Source organism: Larus michahellis, chromosome 4 (genome assembly GCF_964199755.1).
Source record: "Larus michahellis chromosome 4, bLarMic1.1, whole genome shotgun sequence".
In the NCBI taxonomy this organism is placed as follows: domain Eukaryota; kingdom Metazoa; phylum Chordata; class Aves; order Charadriiformes; family Laridae; genus Larus; species Larus michahellis.
The window spans coordinates 88818304-88834099 of NC_133899.1; the positions used below are offsets into that span (position 1 = coordinate 88818304).

At 40.0% G+C, this 15796-nt stretch overlaps 1 protein-coding gene across 19 annotated transcripts in view; it reads right to left on the minus strand.

Moving 5' to 3' along the window:
• The window catches only part of ANO5 (anoctamin 5), a 60619-nt gene that overhangs the window by 18148 nt on the left and 26675 nt on the right, over positions 1 to 15796 (minus strand). For 5 of the 19 annotated variants that reach the window (XR_012586902.1, XM_074586293.1, XM_074586302.1 and 2 more), the window contains 9 exons: positions 14783 to 14827; positions 13520 to 13633; positions 7761 to 7829; positions 6605 to 6889; positions 6159 to 6272; positions 3941 to 4107; positions 2966 to 3100; positions 1608 to 1713; positions 1452 to 1512 (listed from right to left, as the gene is read on the minus strand). Coding sequence is in view for 17 of the 19 variants with exons in the window: in XM_074586293.1 (XP_074442394.1) it covers positions 1452 to 1512; positions 1608 to 1713; positions 2966 to 3100; positions 3941 to 4107; positions 6159 to 6272; positions 6605 to 6889; positions 7761 to 7829; positions 13520 to 13633; positions 14783 to 14827 (1096 nt within the window). In the remaining 2 variants the exon portion in view is untranslated. The remainder of the gene's footprint in view (positions 1 to 1451; positions 1513 to 1607; positions 1714 to 2965; positions 3101 to 3940; positions 4108 to 6158; positions 6273 to 6604; positions 6890 to 7760; positions 7830 to 13519; positions 13634 to 14782; positions 14828 to 15796) is intronic. The other 14 variants (XR_012586903.1, XM_074586304.1, XM_074586311.1 and 11 more) reach the window with 4 other exon arrangements.

Here is a 15796-nt window from a genome sequence, read left to right on the forward strand (position 1 = left end):
TCCATAAGCGGAAGACAAGCAAGATGCCAAGCCAGGATATGGGTATTTCCATGGTTGTGGCAACCATGCTAAATTGCAGTTTAACTACTTTTCATACGCAAATAGCGATACAGAATTAACAAAGGAACGTGATAATGCAACTAATTGCTTGTGCATAAACCTGTAACATACGAACAACCATTGCAAATAAGTACAACTGCTTTCAAGTAGTACATTCAAAAATTTCCGTTGCTTTTTGATCACTATTTGATATCACGGTCATTTTAAATACAGTGAATGTCTGATGCTTTCCATATGATCAAGAGTGAGGCTGGCTTAAGAAATTTCCAAGGCACTAGGGGGAAAGGTTTCATATATAAAATAAACAACGATAAAAGTTATAATACTATAGAACATTTTAAAAACCCTCTATAAACTACTTTAAAATGTAAACTTTTAGTAATCTGATTGTTCTTATTTGAACTGGAGAGGCTTTATGGTTTACACAAACACAGGAAAGCTTATCATCTGCAGTTCTGAAATCTTCTGCCGGTACTTCCTGAATGACTAATCCACGTCACTCCAATGCTAGTGCTTAAAACCAAGAAAAGTTCAGGAAAACAGCAATACAACATCATCTTATTTGAAGTTGGTTTTGAGAATTCTCTACGAAAAAGTTAGTGGGTAGATCCTTCGGTAACAAATGCACAAACAGATTTTCTGTTAGCACCTAGAGATCTTTGTGTCTTAATGAAATAGCTGGACTCAAATTGAAGATTTAATTGTGATCTTTCATACAAACAGTATGAAGCAGGAGACAAGATATTTAAGGAAATAAGAAACAATAATTACACTGTCCGGAATCTATAAATCGACAAAGAACATGTATTCGAGACAATACAATCTTAAAGTCTGAACAAGTATCACTTGGTGTCAAACCGTGCTTACAGACAGAGTCAGGAAATCCACCTGTTTCTGCATCATCAAAACATACTATAATGCATGAACTTAATCGGAATGGAAGCCAACTAATTCTCATCCTAAAAGCGCTGCTAATGAAGTGGTAGTGCTGAACCACCATCCAGTGAAAGGCCACAGAAGCTCTCTACTCTCTCCTCTCCCCCGGGGACAGTGATAACTTGCAGCGCTGAGGAGAGAGAAGACTCTCACAAGGACTGCATGAGGTTGGGCCACTCTGTCTTAGGTTACTAAGGAAAGAAACAAATTTTAGCAGATAGAGAATGCAATGCTTACGACACCCTAGATACCTCCTAGATATTTTTTTTTTTTCATTTTGGTTAAGTCAAATCCCTCTGTACCTTTAAATTATTTTTCTTCTTTCCTCGCTTTTGCATCTGGGGCAGGATATTAAAGCGAAGACATCACTCCCCTTCTTCCCACTTCCCATGTCCCTCAGCAGTTTGGCCAAAATCTCTTTATTGCTTGACATAAAACTTATCAAATGTACTCACCCCATATGCCCATGAAAATGGCAAAAAAGAGAGTTGCCACGTTGTCAAACAAATGGGAGTACTGCAACAGAACAGACAGGAACCGGTCAGTACCGAAACAGTTTTCAGCTGGTTCATGAACAAAAGTGCCAAGTGGCTGGAGAACCAGATACAGACCTCTGAGGACTCACAGGTGGTGTTTAGTCTCCAGTAGTCGCACTCTCGGTCACAGAGAGGGCACATGATGATCTCTCCTCCAATTGCAGGGTCACAGATTTCTTTGCTGAGGAGAAAATATTGTACAGTATCTGTTTTCACAGCACCTCAAAAGCTGTTAAATTTATTTTTTTTTAAGTAAATTTTATATAGGAGCTTCGTTTGTTCAAAGCTCAACATCTGCACCTTCACAGAGAAGATGCCAACTCTTGTCATGTTCACTGGTGTTAGCCTGTAGTTGGTCAGGGCAAGCCAAAGAATGCAGCAGCTGCTACAAGGAGGAGAACTAGGAATTCCCGTGGTGCGGGCTTTCTGATTGCACCAGCAATGAATCAGAAGTCTGTAAGGAGCTGTACTGCTCCTTGGGTACATGTACTGCTTTCAGGTGAGATATGAACCCTGTTATTTCTCATCAGGTTAGTAATGCGTTCAAAACACCTTTTCTAAATGCAGAGGCATTAATTCAGCTTTGCAATCTACAGCAACATTTGCTACTTCAATTTAACTACTACCGCGGGCAGAGTTTACAATCCTATGATAGTCCTTCAGTATCCAGAGAAAGCCGAACATGTGTAGCAGTATCCCCAGGTGAATGCTGAACCTGGCTAAAATGTAAGTCTCAAAATGACATAATTCAATAGAATGGATGAGAATTTTAACCTGTTATTCATCTTTTCTGGTTAAAACGCAAAATTTTCTGGCAGCTTTCTTATTAAAAAAAGCAGTGAGCAGTGAAATGTCAACCCTCTTTTCCTCTCCACACCCCCAAATCTCTGAATACAATAAATCTTAGTATCCTTGAAGAAACAAACATAACGCTTATTTAAAAAGAAGCAAACTCTGGCTTCCGAGATCTGGGATTCCTCTGAGGGGAGAGCACTGCTGATCTGTCCTGTACTCAGCTTTTGGTAGTTAGAGCCAATGATGACCTACACGAAAAGGTCAAGGGACTACTCTGCAAGATAGATTAAAATAGAAAAGCTTAAGGCAACAATAAACACTCGAAGCAGACAATTTTGAGAGATGTCAGTGGTACTCTTAGGACTTTATGTGTTGCAGGTACGCCAATATAAAAAGCTATTGCCAAATGGCAATAAAATATTGCTTTTCACCTACAAATTGAGTCTTACTAATTAATAGTCACAAGTTCTGCATTAGCTGTCCACCACCATTTCAGTCAATAAAGATAGCTGAAGAACAAATTTGTCTGCTCTGACAAGCTTTGAAAGATTGTACCTGCTCTTTTTGCAAGAACAAAATGTTCACATTCCTTAGCTTTTCCCATTATAAGCCCAGGAGATTTTCAACATTACACTCACCTGCTCATATTTTCATCCATTGTAATCAAGCCATAAAAAAAACAGATTAAGCCAACAACTGCTGCAAGGAATAACATCTCCGTGTAAAATCCTAGCCAGGCAAAATAGATTCCAATCTTCTCACCATAGTACTTCCTGAATACAAAAAAAATGCAATTAATAGGAGTACAAAGCAAAGTTCAAAACTGCAATAGAGGAAACTGGCAGAGTCCAAATGAGACACTTGGCAAAATTCTCATTTAACGGAAGAGTAAATGCATTGATATACACTGGAAAAACGAGATTTGAAGCTAGCTGTGAGAAGGTATGCAAGCTGCATGAGCAAAATATATGGCCTCTTTTGACCCTTTTTCTCCTCCTAGCAGAAGCTCCAGCTTTAACCTTCCCACAGGATAACGTAAATGAAGCTTGACTTTTTTTATTTTCCTGGGCACAACAGTTCTGATCATATGGCTAGAACGAATGGGTAATCCACAGAAATACAACTGGTTGTGTTGCGAATGAGGCAACTGTAATCTGAGAATAAAGTAATGTTTTTGTTATATCATACGAGCTGAATCAAAGAGATCTTGGGTAGGGTTAGTTCAAATTTGGGGTTAGTACTGATTTTATCAGTGTTTTTTCAAGTCTGTGTTGAAATTTCAAATCAATATTTAAATATCGTGGCAGATACTGATTACAATATGCAAGGAATGCTTCGTATGTGTTCTTCCACAGCTGAATAATCTGTAACATACCTGACCCCAGGAGCACTGGCTAGATTGAAAGAGGCTTGATTGGAAAAACTGGCATTTTTCCAGTTGCTAGTAAAAACTCGGGTCCTGTCCTCCAAGGACCTAGTGCCCAATTAAGTATCCAATTCTCACTGGATCTTAAAAGTAGTAAAAATTTCCTAGCAGGATCAAGCTGTTTTGTAATACGCTTATATTACAGTGAAAATGAAGTAAATGTAATAAAACACAGGCAGTATTTTACCTGATGAGGTCCAAAGGCTGTTCTTTGTAGAACCGCAAGAAACGGGCCCACTCCATGTACAGTGTGTATCTCTCATTGTCACAGTTTGGATCATTTGCCTTTTTCCAGTACTGGCACTGTGAGCAAATCAGAGTAAAGGCAAAACACCTCATCGACAGACTCAAAGACTACATTGAAAGAAATGAACATTAATGATGATGATGCATTCCTCTTAAGATCATGCCACTTAAACTACTTTGAAAATCAAACTTAGCACTCTACTTCACCACTTTATTTGAGTAGAACCCTTTTTATGTATGTCTTAAGATAATACACGTTTTCAGAAAACATTTACCAATCTTAGACATCAAGTCAACCTGTAGTGTAACCACATCATCTTACATTACACCAGTGTTGTGCTGGTACAACACGCTCATTTCCACTGGGAGGTTACTGCAGTGAATGGTTTGTTCCTTTACACTGGTGTAGCGTACGCAATTGCGGAATTTCAAGCTTCCCTGAAGTACAAAACCACCATTTTACTCCCGCTTCACTAAAAATAATAATAGAATCATAGAGTGGTTTGGGTTGGAAGGGACCTTAAAGATCACGTAGTTCCAACCCCCCTGCCCTGGGCAGGGACACCTCCCACCAGACCAGGCTGCTCAAAGTGCCATCCCATAATGCAAATTTAAATCCTGTTCTCTGTACTTCTGAATCAGGTTCACATTGTAAATCACAAAGCCAAAAGCATTTCACTGAGAGGCGTAAACTAGGGGATATAAGTTAAAGTTGTTTGGTGCCTCCAGCCATAGCACTCTGATGTACTCCATGCTGTGGTTTCCTCAAGCTGTAATGCAAGGACACGCAACGCGAAATTCTGACACCAATTAATTTCAGTGGTGTTCATCACCATCATGTATCTGCCTGTCAACTACTAGGAAAATTTTAGAAATTCATCAGTTTCCTAGAAATTAAACAGCACAAAATAACCACAGTTTCGGACAGCTCTTGTAAGTTTATTTTGTATTATAGAACTCTGCTTTTCGAAATATTTGGTTATGTCAAATATTCTTTTTGTGATCTTGGTTTTCATTTTTTCCCTGCATGTTCCTCAATCACAAAGAAAAGCATGAAAACCGGTTTCTAAATAGAAATCAAGACATTTAAACAACCTAAAGTTCGCATTTTTAAAATATTTTTAAAGGTTAAATAGTTATTTTTTTAGACAATGATTTGTGAGACTGTCTCATGCTTTTGGAATTTTTTCATATGATTTTTTAGCATTTAAGGTTGGTTGTATTTGTATAGAAGAGATTCTTGTACGACTGCTTTTTATCATCAGTGATTTTCCTAGTCCCAACAGCATAGAGTACTTCCCAGCCTAGACTAGTCTTCTACAGCCTAGACTCTGATCAGCTAAACTTTCCCCCCGAAAATCTAAAGAATGTCCATTCATCCATTTCTTTTCATTTTCTGAGGGAGAAAACAATATTTGAAAACATTTAAAAATAGAAATATATATAATGTATTTAGGAATATCTTGCCATAGAATTCACAGATATAAATAAGCAATTTGCCTTCACTAAAGCATTGTGTCAAATCTCAAATAACTATCAAAAACAAGGAGAGAATTTAAGCAACAAATTAGACACAACATTCAAAAGGAAAAAGAAAAAATCCCTAAAATGCAGTAACCCATCTCTCTCTTGTTCTCTCCAAGGGATTTCAGGGCTAAACCCATATATGTTGTACTAAAAATTGACCCTAGAGCAAAACTAAACACCAGTAGTTACCATCCTGACCATATTCCCAGTGTTTGCGGTTGCGTATGTATGTAACTACAGTACCTGTATGTACACACCCTACACACGCACACACTGCTGAGCGTATGCATCTCCAGTAGGGATTCGTTCCTTGTTATAATCTTTCTGATGTACTACTGCATAATCGTTGTCATAAACGTAACAGGAATAAACTATGGAATAAATCTCAGCACATTATGTGACTGACACATATCCTAGAAACGCAGATCCCGTACGCGTGCACAGGACATTTCAGCACATAAATAGCAGGGCTGGCAGCTATGTCTCGTGTATTACAAAAGAGAATCAATTACTGGGATAAACGGAAGGGTTTGAGTGCGTTTTCATTTCTGCTGCAAACAGCAATGTCACAGCAGGTAAAAGAGTAAAAACACTGGGAAATGCTCAAGGGAGCAGAAAGCTAAAATACTTACATCATGAAGAGGATATGCAGCTGAATAGGTGCCGTTATTTAGCAGTCTCTTAATCCCAAATTTTTTCTTTCCTTCTTCTGTTCCATATGGGCAACGTGTGAGAATATAATTCACCTGAGATTCAAACACAAGGATTTCAGACCTCTCCTGCTTTAAGGCCATTTAACAGAAACCTTTAATGGTTGTGCACTGTGTATAATCTGCAGGAATAATACACAAAAGCAAAACGTGTTTCTTCAGAAGGCTCTACCCTGCATGAGACCCCTGAGGGCACGCTTACCTTGTAGACACCTAGAACATCTATTCCAACAAATACTATTCCAGATTCGTAAGAAAGACGCACAGGTTTCCTCATATTCACCCACAAATATCACAGTTTATATACTCCTTCTTGCATTCTGTGTAAATCTACATGTAAATACAATCGGACAAATTCACATACGTACTATTCTGTTTCTCATGGATGGTGAGAAGAAAGTGCTCTCGTCGTTAATGAGGTACAGCTCCTGCTTGTCCTTGCTGAACGGGGCCGTGAAATAATCTGGTTCGGGGTGCATCACCTTCTCGGGAAGCCTGAGCGGTGCAAGCATACAGTCCAGGGGGTTCTCCACCGTTGAGGGAATGTCATTTTCCTTGATGGGAACTTTAATGTTCAGCACTTCTGCATACGTGATCAGAACCTCCCACGGGGCATGGATCTTCACAAAATAAATCTTGCCATCTTCAGATTCCTGCCCAAGGAAAGTTAAATCGGACATCAGACTAAACTGTGCTTTATTGTGAGATTTAGGAGAATAGTTGTAATACAAAATGTATTGCCTTTTATATAATTTTGAAAGCTTAAAAGAAAGAAAAAAAAAGGAGGGGGGAAAAGGGGATTATTTATTTACAGCCTCACGGCTACGATAATGAATAATCTTATCACAGGCCTCCCTGCCCAGTATATGCTCTTCTAGCGTTCCTCTGCATACACTGGAGAAAACGTCAACCAGCAGGTCGTTCTAACGTGCTGCTCAGTCAACCTCCACCTGTGGCTACAGAGTCTAAACTTCATCAAGAGTTATTTCGCCCCAGCAATCTCTGGCAAAAACGTCCCAAAACTGAGCGTGCTGACTGAAGAAGTCAGCATCCCACCTTCTCCAGTCATTAAACAAAATCGTAAAACTAATCAAACACCCCCAAGTCGTTACACCAGAGTCCTTCCTCATCCTAATTACAACATCCAGCGGGCACGTGCTAATCCATCCACTGACTTGCAAACACGTTACTGTTTGGGAGGTGGGATTCAGCCCAGCTGTGAGCATGCTTCCCATTTATGTGGGTTTCACTGAAGTCACAGCTATTTTGGAACCACTTTCTTTTTGTTATGAAATCAAAAGCCATCACTTCCTTCTGAATCAAAATTATTTTGCTTCCGCAATTGTTATGACCGTAATTGGAAAAATAACTCCAATAAACACATTAAGCTTGTTTCACCTAAATTAGTTACAAGCTACTGAAATCCGCTAGAATGATTGATAATTCTGCTCAAAGAAACAAAGTGGTACACGCTGATTGATAATTTGCAGATTGATTTTTTTGGTCCTAATTTTTCTTTTTTACCTTCTTATCTTCCGTTTCTAGTTCCAAACCAGCCTTTTTCAGATTTCTCTCAAATTCTTTTCTTCTTTCCTGAAGAGAAAGAAACACGCTTTAATAACTGACGAAGTTAGCAGCTAACTGATCACTTGCTTTGATGACTTCACCGCGTTTCACTCCTCCTGTCTGCCCCGATGACGACCCCTTAAGGCTCTGTGACTTTTGCGAAAGAAAGAAGACCGAAAGAAAGCCCAGCTGATGCACACCAGGCCACTTCTGAGCGAAGGCCAGCCCGGCGATGGCAACCCATCGGGAACTGCATTAACTAGCAACAGGAAACTTATTTATTAGTTAGGAACAGGCTCATAAACTGTCCAATCTTGTTAGCCAGAGAAGGAAATGAAGCCATGCGTCTCGAGCATTTCTGATTCTTTGGGAGGGTGATGTGCGTTGTGTGTTATCGTTCAAGTTTAGCTAAATTTCTAAAAGAACGTTGAGATGAAAAGAAAAATTCTGGAAGCACGTGGAAGACTGATGGCTTATAGTGACATCTGTTTACTGGTTTCACAATCATGCCCGATACAGAAGTTCAAGTACTGATTACAGGCAATTCAAATGGTATTCTTCACAAACAACACAACCTTAAAAGTAGATAAGCTTACACGTGATGATTTGTCAGTCTTATATATGCTTAGCTCGCATAAAGTCAGCGTGGACTTCAGGCAGAGATAAAGAGGCCAGCCTGTGGCACTGCACGATGGCTGCGTGATCTCTGGGAGTCTGCGACCCTTCTTGAACTCCGTGTTTTGCCAGGTAATTCCTAGGTGGTGTCTTAAGGCAAGAACGTTTTCTTCCCCTCCTTCCCTGTAGAATTTTTGCTCCCATTGGGAGGCTGAATTAATTTCTTTCTAATGATATAAAATGTGCTGAAGAACTGCCAGAACAACCACAAGCTAAGCTAACCATTGAGCCCTAGCCTCTTTAGAAAGCACTAGCTAGACCAGCCGTTTTCTTCTAGCTAAAACCTGCAATGCTGCGTGACGTGTTCTCTACTGAAAGGTCTTAAATGACATTTTTCAAATACACTTAAAAAATCCAAAACACCGTCGCTTTCAGCCAATTTCCTTTCCCTGTGTGTCTGCGAGAAATAGGCTGCTTTGCATTTCAGTTCGTGTTCATTTATCTGAGTAGTTTATGCAAACGGAAGAACAGCTTTAATGGCCCTCAAATCTACGTTGAAATGTGTTGATACATTTTCCAGTGTTAGTGGCTTTGCATTTTTACCTCTCGCATCTGATTTTGCCAAATATTATTAGATTTTAAATTAGACGCTGGCCTAGATAAACTTGCAAATGTGGTAATTCCTGAGTTGCAGCGCATGCTGGGGGCAAATGCAATTCCATGCATTACTTTTTAATTCGTCTGTCCCCAAAGCTGCCTACATGCACCTGCGTAAACACACCCGAGAACTCTTGTTTGCTGACCCGCTGATCTAACAGAGAACAATACAACTAAAAGGTGATCCATGATTACATTCGAAAGTGGTATATAACAGCTGACATTCAAGCCCGGTATCCAAAGCTACGTGCTATTCCGGATTAGATTTTCTCCAAAGCAAGCATGCTGGTGCGCGTTCTTTCCCCGGCAAACGCTGGAGAAGAGCCAAGCGACTCAGCTGGGAGGGTTCTCTGTCCCAGAGACACCAGCCAGCCCCTCCTCCGGCTGCGCAGCTGAACAACGGGCAGAGCCCAAGGGTCTGGCCCCATCTCACTGATCTTTCCTTACTGTACACTTAGCGTGATAAATTGCAGTGCTCTAATAGAATTTATGCTCATTTCACCACCTCGCTCGCTCCCCATAAGCCACCTTCTCCGAAACGCCTGTGAATGTGCTGTACTTTCCAGCCACTTGAAACAACCATCTTTAAAAGCAATCAATCTGCTGCAGCTGCTGAAAAAAACCAAACAATACTCCCCCTTTTCTTGCCAAATACTGGATTTCCTCATGTCACTGTCAAAGGCTTAAAACAGACAAAATGTACCCTTGGACCAGTGCTGTTTTCTTTTAATACATACTTGTAAGAATTTTAAGCTTACTGGCCCAAACCTAAAACGCTAGACCTGGTGCATATATTCGTGACTCCGCTACAGATGCCACTCTGCAGTCACAGAGGGACAAGGGAAACAACATAATTAATCGCATTAGTGAACACCAGTAATAGTGGGCTAATGCCCTTCCTCATGTTTTATTTAAGTACAGTTCTTAAGACGCTCCAAAGCATTCGTAAGAGACTGAAACCACATTTTCGGAGGCCACTGTGGCCTCTGTAGGGCAGGGAGCAATAGAGCATTCACCTCTCCCAACACCGCTGGGGATATCCCGCATACTCGTACGCTGTAACTTGCCCGTCTAACACATGCTTGGCTGTAATGAACCAGCCCAATAAGATTAACAAAGCAAGATCCAAAGTCCAGCGATACTAACATGCCCGATGCAGATGCAACGCTGCACGATAAGATACCCAAGGACAACAGATAGACAACTGTTATAAACCCGTTTTTTGACAACAATGCTGTTACTGCTAGTAGCAGGGGGTGCTCTGCATGCCCTCGAACACGCAGGAGATGCCAAACACTTTCCTTCTGCAAATACCAGCCAGGCTGCTGTAAAGATGCCCAGTTTGGCTCAAGCTCAGTTTTCAGCTGCTCCTGCGGAGCTGGGGATGCAGCTTCTCCCAGCCGGCAGCCTAACAGGGTGCAGCAGGAGCAACAAGCATCCGACTTTTTGCTGCCCCTGGGTCCCTAACTTTGGGCTATCTGGTGGCTGGGAGAAAGCTGAAGTTTCTGTCTGAGACGATGAAAAGGACTAGATAAAATTTCTTTCTGCAGCTCCGTGCCCCACTGGGGACAGGGGGACTTTGCTTCCAGTAAAGATAGGAACACGTTACTTCGCACAGAGATCCCAGAGTCCTGATCATAGAATTGTCTAGGTTGGAAGGGACCTTTCAGATCATCGAGTCCAACCATTAACTGAACACTGTCAAAACCCCCACTAAACCATGTCCCTCAGCACCATGTCTACCTGTCTTTTAAATACCTCCAGGGATGGTCATTCAACCGCTTCCCTGGGCAGCCTGTTCCAATGTTTGATAACCCTTTCTGTGAAGAAATTTTTCCTAATATCCAAAGTAAAACTCCCCTGGTGCAACTAGGGGCTGCTTCCTCTTGTCCTATCGCTTGTTATTTGGGAGATAAGACCAACCTTGACCTCGCTACCCCCTCCCTTCAGGGAGTTGCAGAGAGCGAGAAGGTCTCCCCTCAGCCTCCTTTTCTCCAGGCTGAACATTAAGCAACCCCAGCTCCCTCAGACAGTCCTTGTAAGACTTGTGCTCTGGACTATTTTGTGAAGAAATACACTTATGGACAATAAAGAACATGTCCTGGTCATACATGAATAATTTGTTAGATATTTTTTTAAATTATATTAATTTTTCCATGTTCACATGCATTTCATATATAAGTAAAACATTTCCACTTATCTGCTAGAGGCTTTGAGGAAAAATAAGAAGTATTGTTACACAAAAATGTAATCCTAATTTTTGTTTACAGAGACTTTGTGGTTAGGATTTATTCATGTAGCTTATAGAAGGCAAGTTCAAAACAGAGTTTAAGCTGGAAAGTTTCTGGGGAACATCAAAAGAAGTTAATGCATTTGTTCTGCATGAAGCCCAGGGAGAAGATGAACAGGCCGCCTCTTACATCTGTATCAGGGCTGTGTTGAAGCACACAAAGAAGTTATTCATCCCTTTCTTATAAATGCAGAATAAAGCTGTTTCCTTGAGACAAGGAAACAAAACCCTGTGTCATAACTGTTATTCTCTTCCTGTGAACTTTTCTATTCTTAGCTGTTCCATTTTGCTGTCTCATCGTACTACAGTAAAAGAAATTCACATTTCTTTCCAGCAACGACTGTACAATAGCAAGTACAGTGTGTCAGGCAAATTCCAAAGGCTGCAGTGCATCACTATTTAAGTCTCGTTTCCACAAAGACAACAGCACAGTACTTCTACGCTAAGAAGTCTGCATTGATTTACAGGCATATTCATTGTATGAAGGACTATGCTGGACATAAATATAGGGCAAATTTGATTTTCTTAGCAGATTCCTCAGGAACTACGTGAAAAATAACATTGGTATCTTTATGCCTGTCCATCCTGTGACTGCAGAGCCACAGGGCCACAGACCAAATGCCTTCTTCCATGGGGCCGTAAACTCTTGTGGGTGTAACAGGCATATACAGAATTAAACCTCACCAAACCTGATGTTCTGCTTTTGTGCAAGAGAGATGTTTTTTCCTAACTAAGTGTATTTTTACCTCAAAGAGAAACTACAATATTAGCTACTAGCTCTTGGGTTTCTCCTCACGTGAATCCTTCAGTCAATAATGACACCCATGTACACGGCCTCTGGTCTGGCAAAGGTTCCTGTTACCCCTTAACGAGCCCTAAAGCAACGAGAAGGAAACTGCTGCACACAATATGAATGAGTGACTCGACTGAGCATCTGGCTTGTTTTCCACCCCACTTCAAACATTACCTAAATAGTCTCCATCTCTTCCCTCATGTTATTTGAGTACGACTAATGGAAAAGTTTATTTTAAGAGTTGCTTTCACATATTTTGCATAGATACCTTTTTCCTCTCTACACCAATTGGTCTCTTCTTTTTTTTTTTTTTAAATGCATTTTGCTTAATGGCAGAAGGAGGAATCGAGTAAGGATTACAGCCTGACACAGAATCAGCGTGGCTTTGAAGAAGTGTCTTTATATAAACCTATGGTACCATAGCTACAGCGTAACCCTGGTCTCCCAAGCAAACCTCCTGCACGTGGCCAGCCCAGGAAAGCACACTGGGAGGTGTTTCAGTTGGGAAAAGCACCAGAGATGATGACAGGGCTTCTTGCTTTTTTTAGGGTAACAAGAACATGACGCAGGGGCTGTGTTCCACACTGGATGCATACAGGCAACGTACGTCCTTAATGAAAACAGTGTTCCCTTCATAAAGGGCTGTAAGCAGTATGCGATTTTTTTGAACAGCCTCATCTTGCAGCTTTTGTTCAAAGGAAATTATAATTTTTAATTATGAAACACTTTAATATGACAAGATATAGATGAGAAGTGTTCTTTACTTCACAAATAATGAGTTTTGATCATCATTTTGTCATAAGCCTCAGCATAATTAGTTTTCTTCAGAAAGCCTTATCTTTCAAAATAATGTGATTACACAAGAAACAAGTTTGTTGGTCGTTTTTGTTTTGTTTTGGTTTGTTTTTTTTAAGAACAGACTTTGGAGATATATATTGTAGAGACTAGTTTGTAAATGTAACCTCTGCTGGCTCAGAAAGAAGGCAGCGAATAAAGAGAAAACAAAATAATTAAAATCCCTGCAATTATTATTTTTTAAAATATTATGCTTTATATAAAGAAAAATATAGAAAGCAAAATCATCTGGATTACTTTGCATTGATTGTATAATACATTGACCAGCCTAAGTAAAGGAGGGTGATTAATTCAGTAAATAACGCCCCAAAAATCTAATAAAATTGGTTCCTAATACACAACAGTAAATTGCACAGCAATTTCAGTACTTGGAATGGCTTTTTACGCAGCTATAAAATTTTTAGCTAAGTCCTATTCCAGCCGAGTGTAGTGATTTGAAAGGCTTAGTAATTGATATTCAGGTTATGGTCGATAAGAATTAAGAGGACCTCAAAAAGACAAACTTACCAATTTTTTTTCCCATTCCTTATTAAGATCGTCCACATAGGAGAGAACAAAATCAATTCTCCTGACACCATCCCTGAAGAAAATAGAATCTTTGCTTTGATGTCTTTTATCAATCTGTGGAAGATACAGGCAGACGATTAAAAAAAGCAGGTATTGCTGTTGCTCTAAAATATAACAGAAGACACAGAAGTTCCCCAAATTGCCTCAGTTCTTCAGTTTCTTCATAGTTGAATATGTACTTGTGCAAGGGCTACATCCAGTTAAAATAATTTCCAAATCAACTACTTATATGCACCAACGCTGTATGTAAATAACTGGTATATGAAGAATAAATATATGTTAGTGTAGCAATACCTGTGACCAATGCTACCATTTATTCTTTCACAGTCTTTACAGTGTGTCATAAATGACCAAGACAAGCGTTATTTGACAGCATGAATCTTCTTCTGCAGTTAGTCAAACGCCACTCGACACAAAAGCCAGCTAGGGCACAGTTCATTGATTTGAAGCAGGCAGCAAAAAGTAAATTCCATGCATTTTCTTCTATATCAACACGATTCACTAAACCAGCCACCACAGAGAAATACGTCCCAGCAATGACTACGTATGAAAATGCACACAAATGATACAGGGGTTACAGTTCAAAATTGAGTATTTACTTTCTTGGGGGGAAAAAAATAATAAAACCTAATAAAATGTATCAATGGAACAGGGTAATTAGTATTCCAATTGATCTACTAAAAGTCATATTTTCATTTACCAGCATGCCAGAATGTCGTAATAAAAACATTTATTTGTTTCATTGATTAGGCTACAGCAATTAACGTTAAGCAAATAAAGACTATTACTGCACTCTCCTAGGGAAGTTAACATAATATTAGGTAATATTATTTATTATCATATCAATATTCAGCTCTTCCAAATCGGTTGACTAGAGGTTCATATAGCAAAGTGCTGTCCGTAGAAGCCAATACTCTGGTCTAAATTTAACTCCGTGCTAAGGGAGGCTGGTGGTGTTCCTGCCCATCAGGAAAATTGTATTTATATAGGGCTGAATTGTAGGAACAAAAAAGAACAATTCAGAGGGATATGACTGTCTTCTCTCTCTTAAGCCATGCAAGGACGTGAAAAATATTCTGCACTTTCTCAAAGAACTTTGTAACTGTGAACCTTGCACCCAGTTAACAACAGGCACCACACAGTGAAGCATGTTATTACTGCAGCCATCCAAGCCACTTGCAATATCATTCATCACTGTTTTACCCTGAGACGTTGCTTCAGGAACAGATTATATCTCCTTCCACTCTGCTGGAATAACCAACAAGTAGTTAGCAAGCCCGTTGTTCCTCTCCAAGACCCAAACCAACTGCTTCGAGCACATACCCCCCAACTAGAGACAGTCAGAAATTCATGCCCTTAAGAAAGCCAGGAAAAGCCTCCAACTATTAGAAAAAACACAAGCACCCATAAATATTACGACTATAATGTCTTTTTTATTAAAGTCAAAGCTGTGCTGGCATCCATTTTGATAATAAACTCGGGGAGTTTAAAATAATGACTCCTAAATTGCTAATTGCCATGACTTGGATACTTAAGCAGATTTTAAAAAAGAACAATAAGAAAGTTTCTTTGAATGTAACGCCAAGGTAACAAAACAAGCACTGGCTAATGAACAGAGCACACGTTTCCGTCATGCTCCTGTTAGGCTGGACCCACCGGGACATAAAAAGACAAATGGCAACCACGTCATTCCAGAGCTGATAAAGTTACAAGCAATAATATCCACATACTCCAGGACATGCATTTATCTTCAAACAGGCTCAGACTTAGTAGAAAAAAAAATAACAATTTAAAATCCCTATTGTTCCATAGTGTTGCAAAATGTTATGTGTCTTCACTAGACACACCGGTAACTGCTGAAACCCGACAGGAGCCTGCTTGGACCATCCCTGCATTATGGAGAATCCCTGTACTTCTGAAGCTGTCCTAGCCTTCGGGGAGCTACGAAGCACCGTGTTGCAAATCAGAGTAACACAAAAATTCTAGAAGATATTATTTCCTGAAAATGCTACAATCCTCTCCTCGCCTTCCCTCTTTGGCAATTCTGTTGAGGTTTTCGTTGTTTTTCTTCTTGAGAAATATTTCCAGCAGATCTATTAAAGCAGACTACTTTGTAAGGACTGAGATCAGGACAACTACCTCAGAAATGCTTTTGCTTCCAAATGCAGCACATAATCATGAAAGACTGAGGCTCGCAAAAATTATGGAATCCAATAG